The 21,247-nt window shown below is 45.2% G+C and overlaps 1 protein-coding gene across 2 annotated transcripts in view; it reads right to left on the reverse strand.

The window, feature by feature from the left end:
- Window positions 1–21,247, reverse strand: part of ELF5 (E74 like ETS transcription factor 5) — a 66,511-nt gene that overhangs the window by 21,883 nt on the left and 23,381 nt on the right. For both annotated transcript variants that reach the window (XR_012219703.1, XM_073541799.1), the window contains exons 2-6: window positions 13,901–14,018; window positions 8,370–8,603; window positions 8,090–8,140; window positions 7,921–7,989; window positions 6,514–6,709 (exon numbers count right to left, since the gene is read on the reverse strand). Coding sequence is in view for 1 of the 2 variants with exons in the window: in XM_073541799.1 (XP_073397900.1) it covers window positions 6,514–6,709; window positions 7,921–7,989; window positions 8,090–8,140; window positions 8,370–8,603; window positions 13,901–14,018 (668 nt within the window). In the remaining variant the exon portion in view is untranslated. The remainder of the gene's footprint in view (window positions 1–6,513; window positions 6,710–7,920; window positions 7,990–8,089; window positions 8,141–8,369; window positions 8,604–13,900; window positions 14,019–21,247) is intronic.

Below are 21,247 nucleotides of genomic sequence, written 5' to 3' on the forward strand. Positions count from 1 at the left end.
CATACAGCATAATGGGCACCATATGTTACTTTGTACAACATAATGGGCACCATATATTACTGCATACAGTATAATGGGCCCCAAATATTATTTCATACAGCATAATGGGCCCCATAGATTACTTCTTACAGTATAATGGGCCCCATATATTCTTACAGTATAATGGGCCCCATATATTACTTCATACAGTATTATGAGCACCATATATTACTGTATACAGTATAATGGGCACCATATATTACTTAATACAGTATAATGGGCCACAAATATTATTTCATACAGCATAATGGGCCCTATATATTACTGCATACAGTATAATGGGCACCATATATTACTTCATACAGTATAATGGGCACCATATATTACTTCATACAGCATAATGGGCACCATATATTACTTCATATAGTGCAATGGGCCCCATATAATTCTTCTACCCAAACCCCGCTGTTCTGGTCTCCTCAGTGTATTCTTATCCTCCGCAGTGCTTGGCACAGGGACATCATTAACTTTACCTATATAATTGTCCACTTGGACTGATAGTAATAGTGATTTGTTTGTACCCTGTTGTCTGGTGCTGGCCCACTTTATGGGGTTGCTCAGGGCATATGATTATACACTAGTAAAAAGTATTAGAGGCTCAATGTGACCAGTGCCACCTAGTTTCCTACCCCTCTTATTCGACAGGTACTGTGGGCACACTGACTGGTACTGAGGAAAAGAAAGAAAGAACAGAGAGAAAAAGAAAACAGAGAAAGAAAGAAATAACAGAGAGAGAAAGAAAGAGGGGAAAGAAAGAAATAACAGAGAAAGAAAGAAGATGGAAAGAAACAGAGAGAGAAAGAAAGATTCTATAAAGATACTATAGCAGCCCGGCTCCCACTGTAGTGCCCGCCTGAGCCTCTCGATGCAGGACATATCATGATCCGCTCACATGGGCGGCATCCCCGAGTCCAAGGCGATCCTGCTGTCCGCGCTGTTGGGGAGGACACGGTGATGGATCTGAAGCATTCCCTGAAGTGCCTCCATGGATCCGTCACAATCTCCTCCCAAAATTACCTCATTTCCAGTCAGCTTCTAGCATGTCACTTCCGGTGGAATGTCACGTGCAAATTTTAAAGTGCTCCTCGGGGCTCCGCCGTGTACTCCTGTGTCCGCGGGAAAAGTAAGCTCCCAGCTGGGGCAGTGGGGCAGAATCTCTCTCAAAATCAGGACTGTCCCGCTGGGAGGTATGAATGCTCCCCACCACACACCTTGTACACGTATGGCTCCGCATACATCATACACACACGGTTCCGCTTTTTATGCCTCGTACACACACGGCTCCGTTCTGTACACCTCGCACACACATGGCTCCACTCAGTACACACACGGCTCCACTCCATAAACCTCGTACACATGCGGCTCCGCTCCGTACACCTCGCACACACACAGCTCCGCTCCGTACACCCCACACACTCGCGGCTCTGCTCTGAATACCTCGTACACACACACAGCTCCACTCCGTACACATCTCTGCTCCGTACACCTCGTACACACACACACAGCTCCACTCCGTACACATCTCTGCTCCGTACACCTCGTACACGTGCAGCTCTGCTCTGTCCACCTCACACACTCGCGGCTCTGCTACATCCACCCTGTAAACCCCCCTGACCCCACAAATAAACTTCCCTCATCCAGGACGATGACAGCCAGTACAGACAGCAGAGTCCTGCATAAAACAAGGGCTGATGCGCACAGGACCTGTGATGAGGTCACAGGAGGGAAGGAGTCAGGGCCCCCTGATCATGTGACCCCTGACTCCTTCCCTTCTGTGATCTCATCAATTACAGCCTCTTGCATGACAGTCCGCAGCACCAGCGTGCAGAGGCTAAATTGTAGGTGCTGCGGGTAGAGGAGCGCATAATGCCGCCCCCTGCTGCCTGCCGCTTCAGCACCTGGCTCAACTTGCCTCATTATAGCTGCGGCCCTGTTTATAGATGATCTGTTCCTCATCTGGTGTGGTACGGAACAGGAAGGCTCTCATTCACTGCAAATATTTCAAAGGAAAGTATCATCTTCCTGGATTTAGAACTATACCATGAGGATAATCAAATCAAAAGCCGAACTCATTTTAAACCAGTTGACACTAATGGCTATTTGGATTTTTTTTGTTCACACTACTGCAAATGGAAGACGAATATTCCATCCAGTCAATTCCATCGTATTAGACGCAACTGTACATCTAAGGCCTCTTTCACACTTCCGTTTTTGACCATCAGTCAAAATCCGCCAGGTTTTGAAAAAAACTGATCCGCCATTTTTTTTTGCGGATCCGTTTTTTTCCCCATTGAGTTGCATAACTGGCGGATCCTGACGGATGGCCATCCGTTGGAGCCGTTTTTGTGAGGATCCGCCAAATTTTTTGCGTCCGCCGGCATGCCTGGACGGACCTTGCAACGTTTTTTTTGTTGTTGGATCCACATTTTCCATTGCGCATGCCTGGAGAAAGGAAGTCAGGGAGAAAATTAACCCTGAAATTCTCTCTCTCTCTCTCCCCCTCCCCGGCCAGCTGTTCCTTTAACCCCTTTCTGCCATCCGACGTACTATCCCGTCCATGGGACCTGGGCCCCTATGCCCATGGACGGGATAGTACGTCGGCGCGATCAGCGGCGCCCACGTGGTGAGCGCCGCTGATCGCGGCCGGGTGTCAGCTGATTATCACAGCTGACACCCGGCACAATGTGTCAGGGGCGGTCACGGACCGCCCCCGACACGTTAACCCCTTGCACACCGCAATCAAACATGATCGCGGTGTACCGGGGGTTAAAGGGAAGCATCGGCAGGGAGGGGGCTCCCTCCATGCTTCCCTGAGCCCCCCACGGCAGCGCAATGTGCAGCGCTGCTGCGGGGGGCTCCTTTCCTCCAGGCCCCCGAATCCAAGATGGCGACGGGGGCCTTCGGGGGCCTGAGGAAGCTGGCTTCCTCAGTGCCTGCAAAGCGCAGGCATGAGGAAGCCTTCTGCAGTGCCTGTGTCAGATCGCTGATCTGTCACAGTGATCTGTGATGTGACAGATCAGCGATCTGTCACAGGACAGTGATGTCCCACCTGGGACTATTTAATAAAGTAAAAAAAAAAATAAAAAAAACTGTTAAAATAATTAAAAAAAAATCGCCAAATAAATTAGAAAAAAAAAAAAAATATTCCCCCAATAAATCCATTTTTTGGAAATAATAAAAAAAACCAAACAATAAAAGTACACATATTAGGTATCGCTGCGTCCGAAATGACCCGCCCTATAAAACTGTCCCATTAGTTAACCCCTTTAGCGAACCCCTTAAAAAATAAAAATAAAAAACGAAGCAAAAAATAATGATTTATTATCATACCGCCAAACAAAAAGTGTAATAACGCACGATCAAAAAGACGCATATAAATATCCATGGTACCGCTGAAAACGTCATCTTGTCCCGCAAAAAATGAGCCTACTCAGGACAAATTGCAAAACAATTTTTGGGGTCCAATTTCTCCTGTTACCCTTAGGAAAATAAAAAATTGGGGGCAAAAATATCATTTTTGTGGAAAAAAATGATGTTTTTATTTTCACGTCCGAGTGTTATAAACTTCTGTGAAGCACTTGGAGGTTCAAAGTGCTCACCACACATCTAGATAAGTTCCGTGGGGGGGTCTAGTGTCCAAAATGGGGTCACTTGTGGGGAGTTTCAATAGTTTAGGTACATCAGGGGCTCTCCAAACGCACATGACACCCGCAGACCATTCCATCAAAGTCTGCATTCCAAAACATCACTGCTTCCCTTCCGAGCCCCGACGTGTGTCCATACAGTAGTTTTCTCCCACATATGGGGCGTCAGCGTACTCAGGACAAATTGGACAACAACGTTTGGGGGTCCAATTTCTCCTGTTACCCTTGGGAAAATGAAAAAATTGGGGACTAATTGATCATGTTTCTGGAAAAAATACGATTTTTTTATTTTCATGCCCTGGCATTATAAACTTCTGTGAAGCCCTTGGGGGTTCAAAGTGCTCACCTCACATCTAGATAAGTTCCTTAGTGGGTCTAGTTTTCAAAATGGTGTCATTTGTGGGGGGTTTCCACTGTTTAGGTACATTAGGGGCTCTCCAAAGGCAACATGACACCCGCAGGCCATTCCATCAAAGTCTGCATTCCAAAACGTCACTGCTTCCCTTCCGAGCCCCGACGTGTGTCCATACAGTAGTTTTCTCCCACATATGGGGTGTCAGCGTACTCAGGCCAAATTGGACAACAACGTTTGGGGGTCCAATTTCTCCTGTTACCCTTGGGAAAATGAAAAAATTGGGGACTAATTGATCATGTTTCTGGAAAAAATACGATTTTTTTATTTTCATGCCCTGGCATTATAAACTTCTGTGAAGCCCTTGGGGGTTCAAAGTGCTCACCTCACATCTAGATAAGTTCCTTAGGGGGTCTAGTTTTCAAAATGGTGTCATTTGTGGGGGGTTTCCACTGTTTAGGTACATTAGGGGCTCTCCAAAGGCAACATGACACCCGCAGACCATTCCATCAAAGTCTGCATTCCAAAACGTCACTACTTCCCTTCCGAGCCCCGACGTGTGTCCATACAGTAGTTTTCTCCCACATATGGGGTATCAGCATACTCAGGACAAATTGGACAACAACTTTTGGGGTCCAATTTCTCCTGGTACCCTTGGGAAAATAAAAAAATGGTGACTAAAAGATCATGTTTGTGGAAAAAATACGAATTTTTTATTTTCACGCCCGGGCGTTATAAACTTCTGTGAAGCACTGGGGGGTTCAAAGTGCTCACCACACATCTAGATAAGTTCCTTAGGGGGTCTAGTTTCCAAAATGGTGTCATTTGTGGGGGGTTTCCACTGTTTTGGTACATCAGGGGTTTTCCAAACGCGACATGGTGTCCGATCTCAATTCCAGCCAAAAACGTCAAATGGCGCTGCTTCCCTTCCGAGCTCTGCCATGCGCCCAAATAGTGGTTTACCCCCACATGTGGGGTATCAGCGTACTCAGGACAAATTGCACAATAACTTTTAGGGTCCTGTTACCCTTGGGAAAATAAAAATTGGGGTGAAAAGATCATTTTTGTGGAAAAAATATGATTTTTTAATTGTACCGCTGTACGTTATAAACTTCTGTAAAGCCCTTGTGGGTTCAAAGTTCTCACCACATATCTAGATAAGTTCCTTGGGGGGGTCTAGTTTCCAAAATGGGTCACTTGTGGGGGTTTCCACTGTTTAGGCACATCAGGGGCTCTCCAAACGTGGCATGGCGTCCAATCTGAATTCCAGCCAATTTTATAGTGAAAAAGTCAAACGGCGCTCCTTCCCTTCTGAGCTCTGCCATGCGCCGAAACAGTGGTTTCCCCCCACATATCAGGTATTATCGTACTCAGAACAAATTGCACAATAACGTTTGCAGCTCAATTTCCCCTGTTACCTTTGGTAAAATAAAAAAATTGGACCTGAAGTAATTTTTTTGTGAAAAAAAGTTAAACGTTCATTTTTTTTTAAACATTCAAAAAATTCCTGTGAAGCACTTGAAGGGTTAATAAATTTCTTTAATGTGGTTTTGAGCACCTTGAGGGGTGCAGTTTTTAGAATGGTGTCACTTTTGGGTATTTCTTATCATATAGACCCCTCAAAGTGACTTCAAATGTGATGTGGTCCCTAAAAATAAAATGGTGTAAAAATGAGAAATCGCTGGTCAACTTTTAACCCTTATAACTTCCTAAAAAAAAAAAAATTTTGGTTCCCAAATGGTGCTGATGTAAAGTAAACATGTGGGAAATGTTAGTTATCAAGTTTTTTGTGTGCCGTATCGCTGTGATTTAAGGGCCTAAAAATTCAAAGTTGGAAAATTGCGAAATTTTCAAAATTTTCGCCAAATTTCTGTTTTTTTCACAAATAAACGCAAGTTATATGAATGAAATTTTACCACTAACATGAAGGACAATATGTCACGAGAAAACGGTGTCAGAGTCACCGGGATCCATAGAAGCGTTCCAGAGTTATTACCTCATAAAGGGACAGTGGTCAGAATTGTAAAAATTGGCCCGGTCATTGACGTGCAAACCACCTTTGGGGGGTAAAGGGGTTAAGTTGTATTTTTCTCACCAAACTGAATTGACTCATCCACTACGCTTAGATAGCGCTCTCCTTCTGATTTCCCCTCTTCCTTTCTTTCCCAGGACCTTATTCACACATCCATCATCATCAGTGAGCCTTGCATGTGGCCGCCTGTCGCACTCGACCATACGGCGCTCAGGTAACTCTACAGATAGTAATCCACAATGTCTAAATAATGCTGCTGTACAAGCAATAATAAAAGTAACCGGGGCTGATGATGAGCCTGTGCCTAAGGCGGACGAGTGCCGCAGCGTCAATGCAAAATTGTGATTGAATCTTTGGGGCAATGGCGGCCTTCTACAGAAAAGCGGTTTATCTGATAGTAGGTACAAGCAGGGGATGACGGGGGTCCATAAAACTCCAACACCCACCTCAACGCCCTGCTGAGCTTCTCGTAGTTCATCCTGTCGTTGCGCTTCCTCTGACCCCACATGCGAGCCAGAGCCTCGGACTTCACCACACGGAAAATTCCCTGCTCCCGGTCCTCCCAGTCCAAGATGCCGTTGTTTTCCTCGGGTGACAGGAGGAGATCGCGGAGGAATTCCCACAAGTGAGAACTGTGCATGCCTGGAACGTAGAAGGAACATTCAACCTCCATCATGGTGATCGCCATCCTGGTACTATGAGCAACAGGCGCCGAGCTAGAGCCGCAATACCAGACGCAGCCACAGTGTGGCACTCTGCTGCTAAATGACGAAGTGGACGCAGCACTCGCCAAAGCCCCAAAGAGCAGATGATTGGCGCGGTGCCATCAGCCATAACCCCACCATCTGGTAAGAACTTCTTCGGCTAATACTAATTTTTACTTTTAGATTATTATTCTCTTTTTATAGTTCACCGATTAAAAACTTTTTCTGACACCCCTAACTTTTTTTTTTTTTTTTTTTTTCCAGCGATGGATCTATGTGATGGCTCGGTCTTTGTGTGCCCTGCTGTCATTTGCATTGGTGTCATTTTGGGGCGTATTTTAATCATTTTTTCTTGAATTTAAGGAGATGTCGCACAACATCCAAAAAAAAAAAAAAAAAAAAAAAGAGGTAATTTTGGCCTTTTAGATTTTTTTTTAATGATGTTTAAATATGTTTTTATAACGGTAATTTTTATTAAGTTTTATACATTTTTAACAATCAAAATAAATAAAATATTCAGATTTTAACAAGCAAAATGGACAAAGAATCAATGAGGATTTAAACTGATGGAAAACATTTCCCCCTAGTGGCAGCAAAACAAATTGCAGTTTAAATATATATATATTTTTTATACATTGGACTTTTGCAGAAGTGATGATACCGAATTTCTGTTTCTTTTTTTTTATTAAGTAAGAGGGTTGATTACATGTTTTTCTATTATGCTTTTTTTTTAAAAAAATATTTAATATTTTTCTAAACGATTTATTTCAGTCTTGCGACTTGTACTATATGATACTTTAGTTCTGCAGTATTCTTGGGGGCTAAAATCAGCGTCACTAGGAGTGCAAATATGGAGGAGCCAGTAGGAAATGGGGGGGTAAAAGGTGCCCAAGTCGGCGCATCGCTGGGATTGTGACACCTAAATGACGGTGTAAGTGGTTAATCAGCAGAGATTAGAGCTGACTCCGATCGCTGCTGTCAGAGGCAGGCGCTGGATGTATGACAGCTCCTCACCTTGCTCCATACACCTGCACCCAACGTGCGCTTTACACATATATTAGGAAAGGGTTAATGACGTATCCTCAGGACAGGACATCGATACCCGCGTCATGCTTTTTAGGCTGAGCACAGATCGGCTCTCAGTCTTACCGGGCCGGTGCTGGGTGGGAGTTCGGAGTCTTTTCACCGGTTCCGATTTTGCATAAACTTTATCTTCACCTGGTTGGAAAAGTTATATCCAGTTACCGATTTATTCATACGTTTCCCTGAGGAATAACAGAGGAGTCTCCCAACGCATAGCTCCAAACGGATGACTTACGGGCGGCGCTCTGCGGCGGCGTCTCCTCTGTGTTAGCGGGAGGTGGGATTCCTGGGGCAGAGAACATAAGGAGATACGTCACACAGGCTGATACCTTTATTTTATATGTTTCTCTGTTATAAATTTGGGATGGTTTGGCTCAGATTTTCAGCTGTGAATTTCCATGCAGAATCCGCCACATAACCCTGACCTGCGCGGTATAAGCGCCGGACCCCCTAACCCCAGAGTCACTGGAGGAGCCCTATCTTTTCTTTATTTCTCGGGGGTCCTCCTTTCTTACCATGTGTTCGGACTTCTTGCAGAAGGCTGTAGAGGAAGTGTCCGCAGGCTCCCGCAGCCTCGGTGAAGTCTTCTTTGCTCTTGTTGCAGAGCTCCAGGCCGGACACATTGAACTGGGAGAAGGGGATGCAGGTGGCGTCCAGCTTGTGCTTGTCACAGCAGTACTGGAGCCATTCACACACGTGGTGCTTGCCCCAATGCTCTGGGGGTACGGACGACCAATGGGAGAGGACATCTGCCAAAAAAGAAAGATAAGTCATGATCATGGCCACTGGACTTTCCAAAATAGGAGGAGCGCTACTCGGCAGAGTTCTCCTCTGTGTTACTGATTGATCGACATTCGGGTATAATATAAGAAGAGCTTGTGGACATTTCCTTAAAGAAAACTTTGCTATAAATGTATAATTTTTTTTCCTGGTGTAAATGCCGCTGTTCTCCTGAATCCGGCGATGTTTTTCTTTAATTCCTGCGCCTCTCCGTTCCTGAGATATGGCCTCCTCTTCATTGTACATAATTGTAGTCTTGTTAGGCAAGTGGGTGTGAGCTCTGACTTTTCTTGTAAACCTCACCCACTTGGCAATCAAGACTAGAATTATGTACAATGAAGAGACGGCCATATCTCAGGAACGGAGAGGCGCAGGAATTAAAGAAAAACATCGCCGGATTCAATACAGTCCCAACAAAGTAATGGCCGTCCAAAACAAAAAAAGACTGGATGTATGTAAACCCTACCCAAAAGTATTGGTCCCTAGGGCAAAATTAAACATTCCTTCTACCCAACTCTAAAGTCAGTAATACATGGGCGGTTGGGGTACAGCATAGATTTGTGGCTCATAGAGGGGGCTCCTGTGCGCGGAACCCCATTCTATGACATCTATGTGACGTAACGGGGTAGTAGAATAGAAAACAACCCCTTTGATTCTGATCTGCTGTGAGCAATCACTTTATGTTAGAAGATAAGCTGATCGCTGTGATCGCAGTGATCAGCTGCAATATATGGAGGAATCTGCAGTGACACCACAGGTGGAATGTAGTATTACACCATCCCTAATAAATGCAATAAGCTGCCTGCGGAATGTCAGGACATGCCAGGTCCTCCAGACTGAGGGGGCTCTATGGGGGAAGCGTCAGCTACTGTTTTTGTGGCCCTATTATAGAGGCTTCTCTGGACTTAGCACATGAACAGATATTTCCACCGTTCCGCGTGTATCTCAGCTTCGCACCGGCTTGCTTGGACCTGCCTTACTCATTTGCATTCGGTATAAGGGAAATCCCCGAGTGCAGATATAACTTTGCATGTACAGGCAGTGAGGTGATTAATGCAGCAAAGCTTTGATGCCGATGACGGAGCAGCAATTAGAGATGTGTGATAATAATGGGAAAGAAATATTTATTTCCATTGCTTTCCTGGTAACAGAACATCGGTAAACGATGGCTCATCCATTATTACCATAAAGTATGATGCTGCCAGAAAGTCGAGCGCTGTCGAAACTTTCCCAAAGGGATTCGATAAGGTGGACCTATATATTTTTTTCTTGGGATAAGTGACTCCAGATGGATCTGACTCTTCTAAAAAATGACCAATGGGAATGATATCGGGGCGAACGGTGTCAGCTGACAACTGTCTAATGTCTACGGCCAATTTTTGGGATCCAAAAGGATAATATAAGCCCATAATTGCTCCAATGAAAAAAAATGTGCAGCTCTATAACTGCAGGTCGGCAATGTTATCCCAAGAGAAGTTGTCATGTTGGTCTGGGTGTGATGGAGAACAAAAGAAGAGCAACTACCATCTCCGAGTCAGTACATGGAATAATCATATCTTCTGCTTGTGATTACATATGATCAGATGAGAATACTCTGCAGATCTCCTAGAAGGATCAGGTATCTAACCACAATTTGCCAAATCTGCCTAGAATACTTTACCTGTAGGTCCGACCCTTTACCAAGCCTCGCTAATGTTGTAAAACTTGGTAAATAGTTAGACATTAACTTACAGGGTAACTAGTACTAACGAGCATGGGTGTCCCTCAACTACTGGGAATTCTTAACCCTTTCATGTGAGCGATCACTTACTGGCTGCACAGGGGCTGGTACAGGATGGTGACACTTTGTGTTGACACTTTGGCTGGTACTGTGTGGGGGGTCACAAGTTGCCCTGTAACACCCCTCTGGATTGCATACAACAAATACTTGCCAAGTATGCCAAAATGTATGGAAATCTCCCACCCAAAAAAATGGTAGCACTCAAGGACTCCCAGAAGAGTTGGCGGCAACTCTGGGACTCCCAGAAGGGTTGGAGGCAACTCTGGGACTCCCAGAAATGTTGGCTGCAACTCCAGGCCTCCCAAAAGGGTTGGTGACAACTCTGGGACTCCCAGAAGGGTTGGTGGCAACTTTGGGACTCCCAGAAGAGTTGGCGACCACTCTGGGACTCCCAGAAGGGTTGGCAACAACTCCAGGACTCCCAGAAGGGTTGGCAGCAACTCTGGGACTCCCAGAAGGGTTGGCAGCAACTCTGGGACTCCCAGAAGGGTTGCTGGCAACTCCGGGACTCCCAGAAGACTTAGTGACAACTCCGGGACTCCCAGAAGACTTAGTGACAACTCCAGGACTCCCAGAAGGGTTGGTGACAACTCTGGGACTCCCAGAAGGGTTGGTGACAACTCTGGGACTCCCAGAAGGGTTGGTGACAACTCTGGGACTCCCAGAAGGGTTGGTGACAACTCTGGGACTCCCAGAAGGGTTGGTGACAACTCTGGGACTCCCAGAAGGGTTGGTGACAACTCTGGGACTCCCAGAAGGGTTAGTGACAACTCTGGGGCTCCCAGAAGGGTTGCCAATCACTCTGGGACTCTCAAGGGTTGGCGGCAACTCTGGGACTCCCAGAAGGGTTGGAGGCAACTCTGGGACTCCCAGAAGGGTTGGAGACATCTCCGGGACTCACAGAAGTGTTGGCGGCAACTCTGGGACGCCCAGAAGAGTTGGCGGCAACTCTGGGACGCCCAGAAGAGTTGACGGCAACTCTGGGACGCCCAGGAGAGTTGGCAACTCTGTGACTCTCAGAAGATTTGGCGGTAACTCCGGGACTCACAGGAGAGTTTTCTGCAACTCCGAGACTCCCAGAAGAGCTGGTGGCAAATTTCCCAGGTGCTGATAAAGCCTTTTGAAACCTCCTTCAAGAGACGAGAAATGGGAGAGTGGAAAAGCATGGTCAGTAAAAAGGGGCATGACTGTGCACACCCATTTCCAAAAGTGGCTAATTGTAAGTGGCAGCACTTTGTATTTGACACTATTGTGTGTTGCTGCCACGGTATAGAGGGAATGGTGGCACTGTATGATTTCTCTGGATCCACACAGCTGGATAACAGTTTGAACTACTCGTCCTTTTGCCAACCTTCAGCTTTATTTATATGCACGCTCAGGATGTGCTGTTCCGTCTAAAGTTATGATTATATGGTTTCATAGATTGTGTTATTTTCCATGCTGTGTAGTCTTGCATTTGGTCTGCTGCCTCCTGCTGGTCTTTTTCTGTACAGCAGCCTGCAGCTAATTAATTCTAGTACATGCCTTCCACTTCCGGGTCAGGTCACTCCTTCTCTTCCTGCTGGTGGCCATTCTTAGTTTCATTTTCACCTGGGATAGACTCGCCTGTACGGGCTGTGAAAGGCATCAGTTTTTTGACCAATTTGCTGAATCAATTTGCTGCACAACTTGCCACCACCTTGCTGCATCACATTTGCTGTACCGCCTTGGTTGTTACGCCTGCATTTCTGGAGAAGGTACTGCATTACCAATCATACACTGTATGTCCAGATTTCCAATAAACAAGTCTGGACTTCACAATCCTTGGTGTGTATCATCTCTCCGGACGCTGAACAGCAACAATGGTCCTGTCTGCCCTGCATCGAGGAAACGGAAGGTAGGAATCTCTCCCAGCCCCAATCAACTACCCCTCCATTCGCCTCATGTGGGGACAGAACACAGGAAGCTGCGGTTTGTGACCAGAGAAGACATGGTAGCACAATGAGTTTATACATCTCCACAACATGGAGCCGCATCACTGTGCCGCTGTATGACATTTCTGCGCAACACCGTATCATGTCATCTGTCGGAGCATATTTTCCTGTACCGCGGCCTAAATAACACTGCTATACAGTGAAACCGTGCAGTGACAAGAGAGCAGCACAACAATGTCTAATGCCGCCATACAGTGACCAAGCATTAGCTCCGCACATAAAGTAGTGTAAAACCGTGCTATAAAATATCTAATACCGCTATACAATAACTGTCTTGATTCCTGGTGGTCACGAGCCCCATGCACCAGGCAATCTGCGGCGCCCCCTTCAGCAGGGGCAGGTATACGAGACATTTTACTAGAAGTATTTTCTTAATGAGAGTTTATTTTCCATTAACCTCCGGTGTTTCTCTAATCAAGTAATTATACAGTAATTATATGTTAATAGGTGAAACATTAATGCGCCGCGATTATTCGCCGTCCACTTGTACCAGCTTACATCGATTCTATCAGATACACGTCGTGCACGACGTACGCGACTGTTATGGATCGATCTAATGACAACACGAACACTAATTACCAGCGGCTCTTAATAACGATCCTGATCTCCATGATCGTTGACCTCACTATTAGCCATGACCTGGGCTACCGGCCAAGATCCCGAGCCTGTGTGACAAACGCCACGCGGAGCTCCAGTGATGCGCCAATATCCAGAAGACATATAATTAAACCCCGATGGTGACAGGTCTGTAAATAGCCTTAGAATAACAATGATGGTTCTGCGGATGAATGCCCTCATAGAGCGGAGTATCTGGAAGACACCGACACAATCTGGACGGCTTCAACCAATGCATGGCCCGTAAGAAAAAAAAAAAAAAGAAACATGGATGCGTCAAGGTTTGTGAAAATCAAAAGGTGCAGATGCCGCCGTTTCACCTGGACGTGCATCTTCAGGGGTCTCAAATTAGCTCTAAGATGGATGTGTAATAGATGAGGGGTTTAGGGCAGATTTTGCATCTATGAAGGTAACGTCACCTCGGGATGCCAGGGCATAAATGTCAGGTTTTCCATTCAGTCCTATCGCCTCCGGTGTATAACCTGCGGCCCCCTGACATGCCATCTGCCTTTACTACCCTGTGACAGAGCAGCCGGTGGTGCAGAGCTCACTGATCCCAGCACGGTCTTGTAATAGGAACCTCTGGGGTAACAAGTCCTTCCATGACATTTCTTCCTTCTGGATCTTCCCCCATCACCTGTGAGTGATATTACTGAGAAGTGGCAGAACGGGGGGTCGACTGCTGAGAAGCAGAGGACAGAAAAGTCTCCACCGCACTGCTGACCCCATAACTGCAGAGTCCAGACCTCCTCTGGTATCAGCACCAACACTGCGCCCCCGCCGGGAGCTTCATGGCCGAGCAGTTACATGCAGCCGTACATCACCAAGCACAATGCGGAGCGTCGGATGGAGGGGGGTAAAGCCGCCACCACAGGACCCTACAAAGAAAGCACCTTACCTGGTGACGGATCTCTGTATGAGGGGTACAGGTCACTGCAGAATAAGTCCGTCCATGAGAAATGAGCTTCGGCATAGGTGGGCATAGCAGGGATGAGTGTGGAAGAGTCTATCATCACCTACGAAGTGCAGACATTAAGGTAATTAATTAGCAACACTTACATAAGATCAGTCCCAAAACGTAATAATGATTCATTAGTAAAACATAAATGTAGCAAAACATTAACTCTTTAGTCATCTGCAGCCACAGTCGGGGGGTGAAACACTGACCATGTACAGACCATGGAGCACGGACCGCGCCGGCCGCGGACCTCATATGTGGCTGTCAGGCTGGAAGGTTCGTGTCCAGGCCTCGGATCGGGCTTCACGGACGTCTGAATTCGCCCCTAAAGTTATTACGATGTACTAATACCCAAAGCAACTGCGCAAAATCAGGAGCAAAAACCTTGCGGCTTTAGGAACATGGCGCTGTTTTTGGCATCGATTTTTTTTCAAACCAGAATTTTGCAATATTTGTGGCAATATAAAATAATAAAAAGCCTCAGAAGTCACACGAATAAATCCGCACTTATCTCTATGTGACAAGTTATCGTCTGCAGGCGGAGACGAGTCAACACTGACGTTCCCCCGGCATGGGCAAATATGGAGGCGTAAGATCTTAGAGAACATCTCCAAACGTCGCGCGAGGACGAACACAGAGGTGACGGCGCGGCGTCTGGGAGGTTGTATCAAAAGGACTGGCCAGATGTAGAACAACAAAAATGCCCGTCAGGAACAGCGCCACCCTTTACCATAGACCGTGTCTGGTATTGCAGTGCACGGATTCGATTGATGCTGTTTCTTTCTGCACAACAATTCCTACACAAAATCTTCTAAAAGCGCTGACCTGTAGAATCGCGCTACCAATAAAAGAAACCGAATTTTAGGGATTTCTTTTCTGCTTTTTACTACATTACATGGTGTTATTAAAAACTACAATTGTCCTGCAAAAAAAGTGGAGTTGCAAAAATAAATATATATAGTTTTATGGTTTTTGGAAAAAGGGAAAGGACAAAAAATAAAGTGCAAAAATGAAAAATTGCACGGTCAGCGAGGGGTTAAGGTTCCTTCTTATTTCCAGACGTCTTTTCGCCATGAACCTGAGTCGGTAAACAAGGGAGTATTTGGGGTAACGTGACTCCTCAATTACAGGATGATCCTCCCCAACAAGCAGAACACAAACATTGTATTGTCCCCACATCAACACGGCTTGTGTCATCATCACCCGCCCGGTGTCACCGCACATCGCACCCATGGCCGAGATGTTTTTCTATCAGGATTATAAACAGTATCACAATGTCCCAATATAATCCGCAGAGGGGAACGCTGCCCAATATACAAATAGAGGACTTTATCCATAAAGAGGCTGAAAAACAAAACAAATCTGACATTATCGACACTAGAAGCTGAAAACGAGCCAGAGATCAAAGACGCGATCAATTCTCTGCGTTCTAATAGATATTTAAGAACATCCTTGTGATCAAAGCTGCTGGTGATCACAGCGATCGCCTGTAATGTGCTCTATTTCCCTGCAGCACTCCCAGTGGAGAAAGGAGGCATTACACGTTTCATTCCTATCCACTGTAAAATCAACATATCAGTCGAATCAAGACCTCCAAAAAGTTCAAAGATTTTATTGGCTGTTCTCCAGACCAACTAAAATATAAAGGCTGGATTAAAAACACACATGTGACATGCACAAACGTGAACAAGTCTGTTGGACAATGTTCACACCACCCTGACTGAAACACAAACAAAGAGCACAGAATGACAAATGTGCAAAGATACCTTGCAGTAAGACATATGACAGTAGTCAGCAAGTGCTGACAAAAGGTAATAACAAATACAGGGTATTTAGTCGATACTTTTTTTTGCAAAAAAATGTATACCAAGCTGCTCCACCACGTCAAGGTAACCCGTATTGAAGCAGTCCCTATCTAATGTATTTAAAACCTGAACATATGAACAGTGTCTAAATGAGCAGGATTAAGACAGGTGCTTTCTAGTATGGGCACGTGGTGCAAGACAGCTCCTTATGTGCATGTCACACAAGAGAGGGGTGGGGTCTCTCAAATCATGCATAAGCACGAAAAAAACTGGATTAAAAACACACATGTGACATGCACAAATGTGAACAAGTCAAAATTAGTGACCTCAAATAGATCACTTTAAAGGGTTTCTCTAATAAGTTAAAGTGGATTTTCCAAACCAGACGACTTCTTTAAATCAAACCTGCACTTGGACTTGTAAGTTGCTATTGGGGGAGGATGGGAGTTGTAGCATAGTGATGGGGGATGAATGCTATCAGGGCCCCCGGGCACAGAGGTTATAGCGGAGCCTCTGAACGCCCTCTATTTCCATGGTGAGCAGATCCTGGCGCCCTCATTTCCCCTCTGCTTAATATGATCCATATCTCCACTCCTCATAGGATCAGTATTCTGGTAATTACATCCCTGTCCTTATTACTGGTGGTGAAGACGGAGAATGTATCCAGCTGTGTTTATAGGATATTTAGAATCAAACAAATCTGCTGCTGTGGGAAATGTCAGGAGGGAATGTCAATCAATCAGCGCAGAACCGTATTGTGCAAGTTACATTACATTACTGATCCTGAGTTACCGTACATCTTGTATTATACTCCAGAGCTGCACTCACTATTCTGCTGGTGCAGTCACTGTGTACATACATTACATTACTGATCCTGAGTTATATCTTGTATTATACTCCAGAGCTGCACTCACTATTCTGCTGGTGCAGTCACTGTGTGCATACAGTACATTACTGATCCTGAGTTACATCCTGTATTATACCCCAGAGCTGCACTCACTATTCTGCTGGTGCAGTCACTGTGTACATACATTACATTACTGATCCTGAGTTACATCCTGTATTATACCCCAGAGCTGCACTCACTATTCTGCTGGTGCAGTCACTGTGTGCATACAGTACATTACTGATCCTGAGTTACATCCTGTATTATATCCGAGAGCTGCACTCACTATTCTGCTGGTACAGTCACTGTGTGCATACATTACATTACTGATCCTGAGTTATATCTTGTATTATACTCCAGAGCTGCACTCACTATTCTGCTGGTACAGTCACTGTGTGCATACATTACATTACTGATCCTGAGTTACATCCTGTATTATACTCCAGAGCTGCACTCACTATTCTGCTGGTGCAGTCACTGTGTACATACATTACATTACTGATCCTGAGTAACATCCTGTATTATACTCCAGAGCTGCACTCACTATTCTGCTCTGCAGTCACTGTGTACATACATTACATTACTGATCCTGAGTTATATCCTGTATTATACTCCAGAGCTGCGCTCACTATTCTGCTGGTGCAGTCACTGTGTACATACATTACATTACTGATCCTGAGTTACATCCTGTATTATACTCCAGAGCTGCACTCACTATTCTGCTGGTGCAGTCACTGTGTACATACATTACATTACTGATCCTGAGTTACATCCTGTATTATACCCCAGAGCTGCACTCACTATTCTGCTGGTGTAGTCACTGTGTACATACATTACATTACTGATCCTAAGTTACATCCTGTATTATACTCCAGAGCTGCACTCACTATTCTGCTGGTGCAGTCACTGTGTACATACATTACATTACTGATCCTGAGTTACATCCTGTATTATACTCCAGAGCTGCACTCACTATTCTGCTGGTGCAGTCACTGTGTACATACATTACATTACCGATCCTGAGTTACATCCTGTATTATACTCCAGAGCTGCACTCACTATTCTGCTGGTGCAGTCACTGTGTACATACATTACATTACTGATCCTGAGTTACATCCTGTATTATACTCCAGAGCTGCACTCACTATTCTGCTGGTGCAGTCACTGTGTACATACATTACATTACTGATCCTGAGTTACATCCTGTATTATACCCCAGAGCTGCACTCACTATTCTGCTGGTGTAGTCACTGTGTACATACATTACATTACTGATCCTAAGTTACATCCTGTATTATACTCCAGAGCTGCACTCACTATTCTGCTGGTGCAGTCACTGTGTACATACATTACATTACTGATCCTGAGTTACATCCTGTATTATACTCCAGAGCTGCACTCACTATTCTGCTGGTGCAGTCACTGTGTACATACATTACATTACCGATCCTGAGTTACATCCTGTATTATACCCCAGAGCTGCACTCACTATTCTGCTGGTGCAGTCACTGTGTACATACATGTCCTTTACCCTTTCCACATTCAGTGATGATGTAGCCCCTAGTGGTCACATGCTGGTACTGCACTGTATTAGAAATCATACCATGAAGTGGAGAACAGAATTACAATCTCCTTTTTCTCTCCTGATTACACAATATGTGATTTACGTCCATTTTTCTCTGCTCAATGTCTAATTGTAGCTTCATGTTGTCAGAAGTTTACAGCGGTTGATATTTTGTAGCGTTTTCAAAGGCAGTATTGTTTTTCACGCCTACTGAAAGGTCATTTACCATTGTGCGGTTTTAATCCGGTTGGAGACGCTCGATCCCTGGATCCGTGTGATCAGCACAGTAATAGAGTCTAACAAGTATTATAGGCTAAATACAAAGCCTGCCAGGTACGGCTCATAGATTCATTTAAAGGGGTTGTTCGAGGTCGTAAAACCATGACGGCTTTCATTTAGAAACGGCGCAACTGGTTAAAGTGTTCTCCTGATCACAGACACCCCTCTAATCAGGTGCTCACCAGAGAGGATGTTCATTGCAGTGGTGGCTCCTAATCATGCAGTGTCCCTTTAACTGATGGCTGCATTAAAGGGAGTGTGTCACCTCAAAATCACCTATTCTTTAGGTTTTTATGCAAAATGTATTTTTAATATTACTTTTTTAATGGAAAAAAAATCTTGCAATTTTCACTCTGGAAACTATAATTAATACAAGACTCACACATCCTGTTCTGCACAGATGATTTTTAAGCAGTCTCGGTATCTTTACAGACAGGATTACAAAAAAACAATACAGGATGTCACAGCTCACCTCCTCCTCTTGTACAATGATTGATAACACCTCTATATACAGTAGATAACACAGGAATCATCATTAACAGATGTCACAGCTCACCTCCTCCACCTCGTGTATAATGACTGATATCACCTCTATATACAGTAGATAACACAGGATTCATCATTAATAGGTGGTATCACAGCTCGCCTCCTCCTGTACAGAGATTTATAACACCTCTATATACAGTAGATAACACAGGATCTACCATTCACAATAGGTGATGTCACAGCTCACCTCCTCCTCTAAAATGACTGATAACACCTCTATATACAGTAGATGACACAAGATCCACCATACACAATAGTTGATATCACAGCTCACCTCCTCCTGTACAATGACTGATAACACCTCTATATACAGTAGATAACACAGGATTCATCATTAACAGATGTCACAGCTCACCTCCTCCACCTCGTGTATAATAACTATCACCTCTATATACAGTAGATAACACAGGATTCATCATTAATAGGTGGTGTCACAGCTCACCTCATCCTGTACAGAGATTTATAACACCTCAATATACAGTAGATAACACAGGATCCACCATTCACAATAGGTGATGTCACAGCTCACCTCCTCCCCCTACCATCACCATTAACATTCTTGAATGTTTGAGTCAGCCTATTGCTGCTAATGTCCAGGAGAAGAGCAATTTTGGATTTTTGTGCAATATATACTGTATACTAATATGAAATAATGCAAAATACATCAAAAACACAAAAAAACCCCTTTAACTTAAAAACCTGATTTCAATGACCGTTCCGCTCCTCCTCCCTGAATCCTGCGCTGTTACAATAGATAAGAGTTGAGCTGCTCATCCTCCATAGAAGAGAACGGTCGCTAATCCCACATCGCTCCCTAAGGGTCTGTGCACACGGTAAGTATTTGCTGCAGACATTTCTGCATCAGAAACATGTCTCTTTGCAGGGAAAACACGTTAAAAATGTGCGTCTTCTGCTTGTGTTTTTGATATGTTTTATGCGTTATCAATCATGGTTGAAATAAGGTCCAAAAATGCTGAAAGAATTGATGATCTGCAGATCGGTGAAAGAAAGCAACATGTGCACGAGATTTCAGAACTCTCATTCACTTTCCTTGGGGAGTAAAATGCTGCCTTTTTTTGCAGCATAAAAAACTCGGCAAAAATGCAATGTGTGAACATACCCTAATTCGGCACAGGATTACTAGTGTATGAAACAATAGCAAAGCAAGAAAAGACAAAATGAAACGTTCCTGAATTCTTGTTTAATTCCCCAAACTGCACTGTGAAGTCTAGCAACGTTTCAGCTCAGGTACCCTTCATCAGGCTGGAAATAGATCTGCATGAGATCTGCCTCTTGGAAGGAAAAGGAAATATCCAGTTTATGAAAGATTCGCTGGACTGCCTAGGGGTATAGAGAGAGAGTGGAAGTCAGGATTACCGGCAGGAGAGCAGACGTGCAAGGAACGGCGGATGTAGAAGTGAAAGGAGCAACGGATGTAGAGGTGCAAGGAGCGGCAGTTGTAGAGGTGCAAGGAGCGGCGGATGTAGGGGTGCAAGGAGCGGCGGATATAGAGGTGAAAGGAGCGGTGGATGTAGAAGTGAAAGGAGCAACGGATGTAGAGGTGCAAGGAGCGGCGGATGTAGAGGTGCAAGGAGCGGTGGATGTAGAAGTGAAAGGAGCAACGGATGTAGAGGTGCAAGGAGCGGCGGATATAGAGGTGCAAGGGGCGGCGGATATAGAGGTGAAAGGAGCGGTGGATGTAGAGGTGCAAGGAGCGGCGGATGTAGAAGTGAAAGGAGCAACGGATGTAGAGGTGCAAGGAGCGGCGGATGTAGAGGTGCAAGGAGTGGCGGATATAGAGGTGAAAGGAGCGGTGGATGTAGAGGTGCAAGGAGCGGCGGATGTAGAAGTGAAAGGAGCAACGGATGTAGAGGTGCAAGGAGCGGCGGATGTAGAGGTGCAAGGAGCGGCGGATGTAGAGGTGCAAGGAGTGGCGGATGTAGAGGTGAAAGGAGCGGTAGATGTAGAGGTGCAAGGAGCGGCGGATGTAGAAGTGAAAGGAGCAACGGATGTAGAGGTGCAAGGAGCGGCGGATGTAGAGGTGCAAGGAGCGGCAGTTGTAGAGGTGCAAGGAGCGGCGGATGTAGAGGTGCAAGGAGCGGCGGATGTAGAGGTGCAAGGAGCGGCGGATGTAGAGGTGCAAGGAGCGGCGGATGTAGAAGTGAAAGGAGCAACGGATGTAGAGGTGCAAGGAGAGGCGGATGTAG

Source organism: Dendrobates tinctorius, unplaced genomic scaffold (assembly GCF_039654945.1).
Source record: "Dendrobates tinctorius isolate UK_male_01 unplaced genomic scaffold, ASM3965494v1 ptg000124l, whole genome shotgun sequence".
In the NCBI taxonomy this organism is placed as follows: Eukaryota; Metazoa; Chordata; class Amphibia; order Anura; family Dendrobatidae; genus Dendrobates; species Dendrobates tinctorius.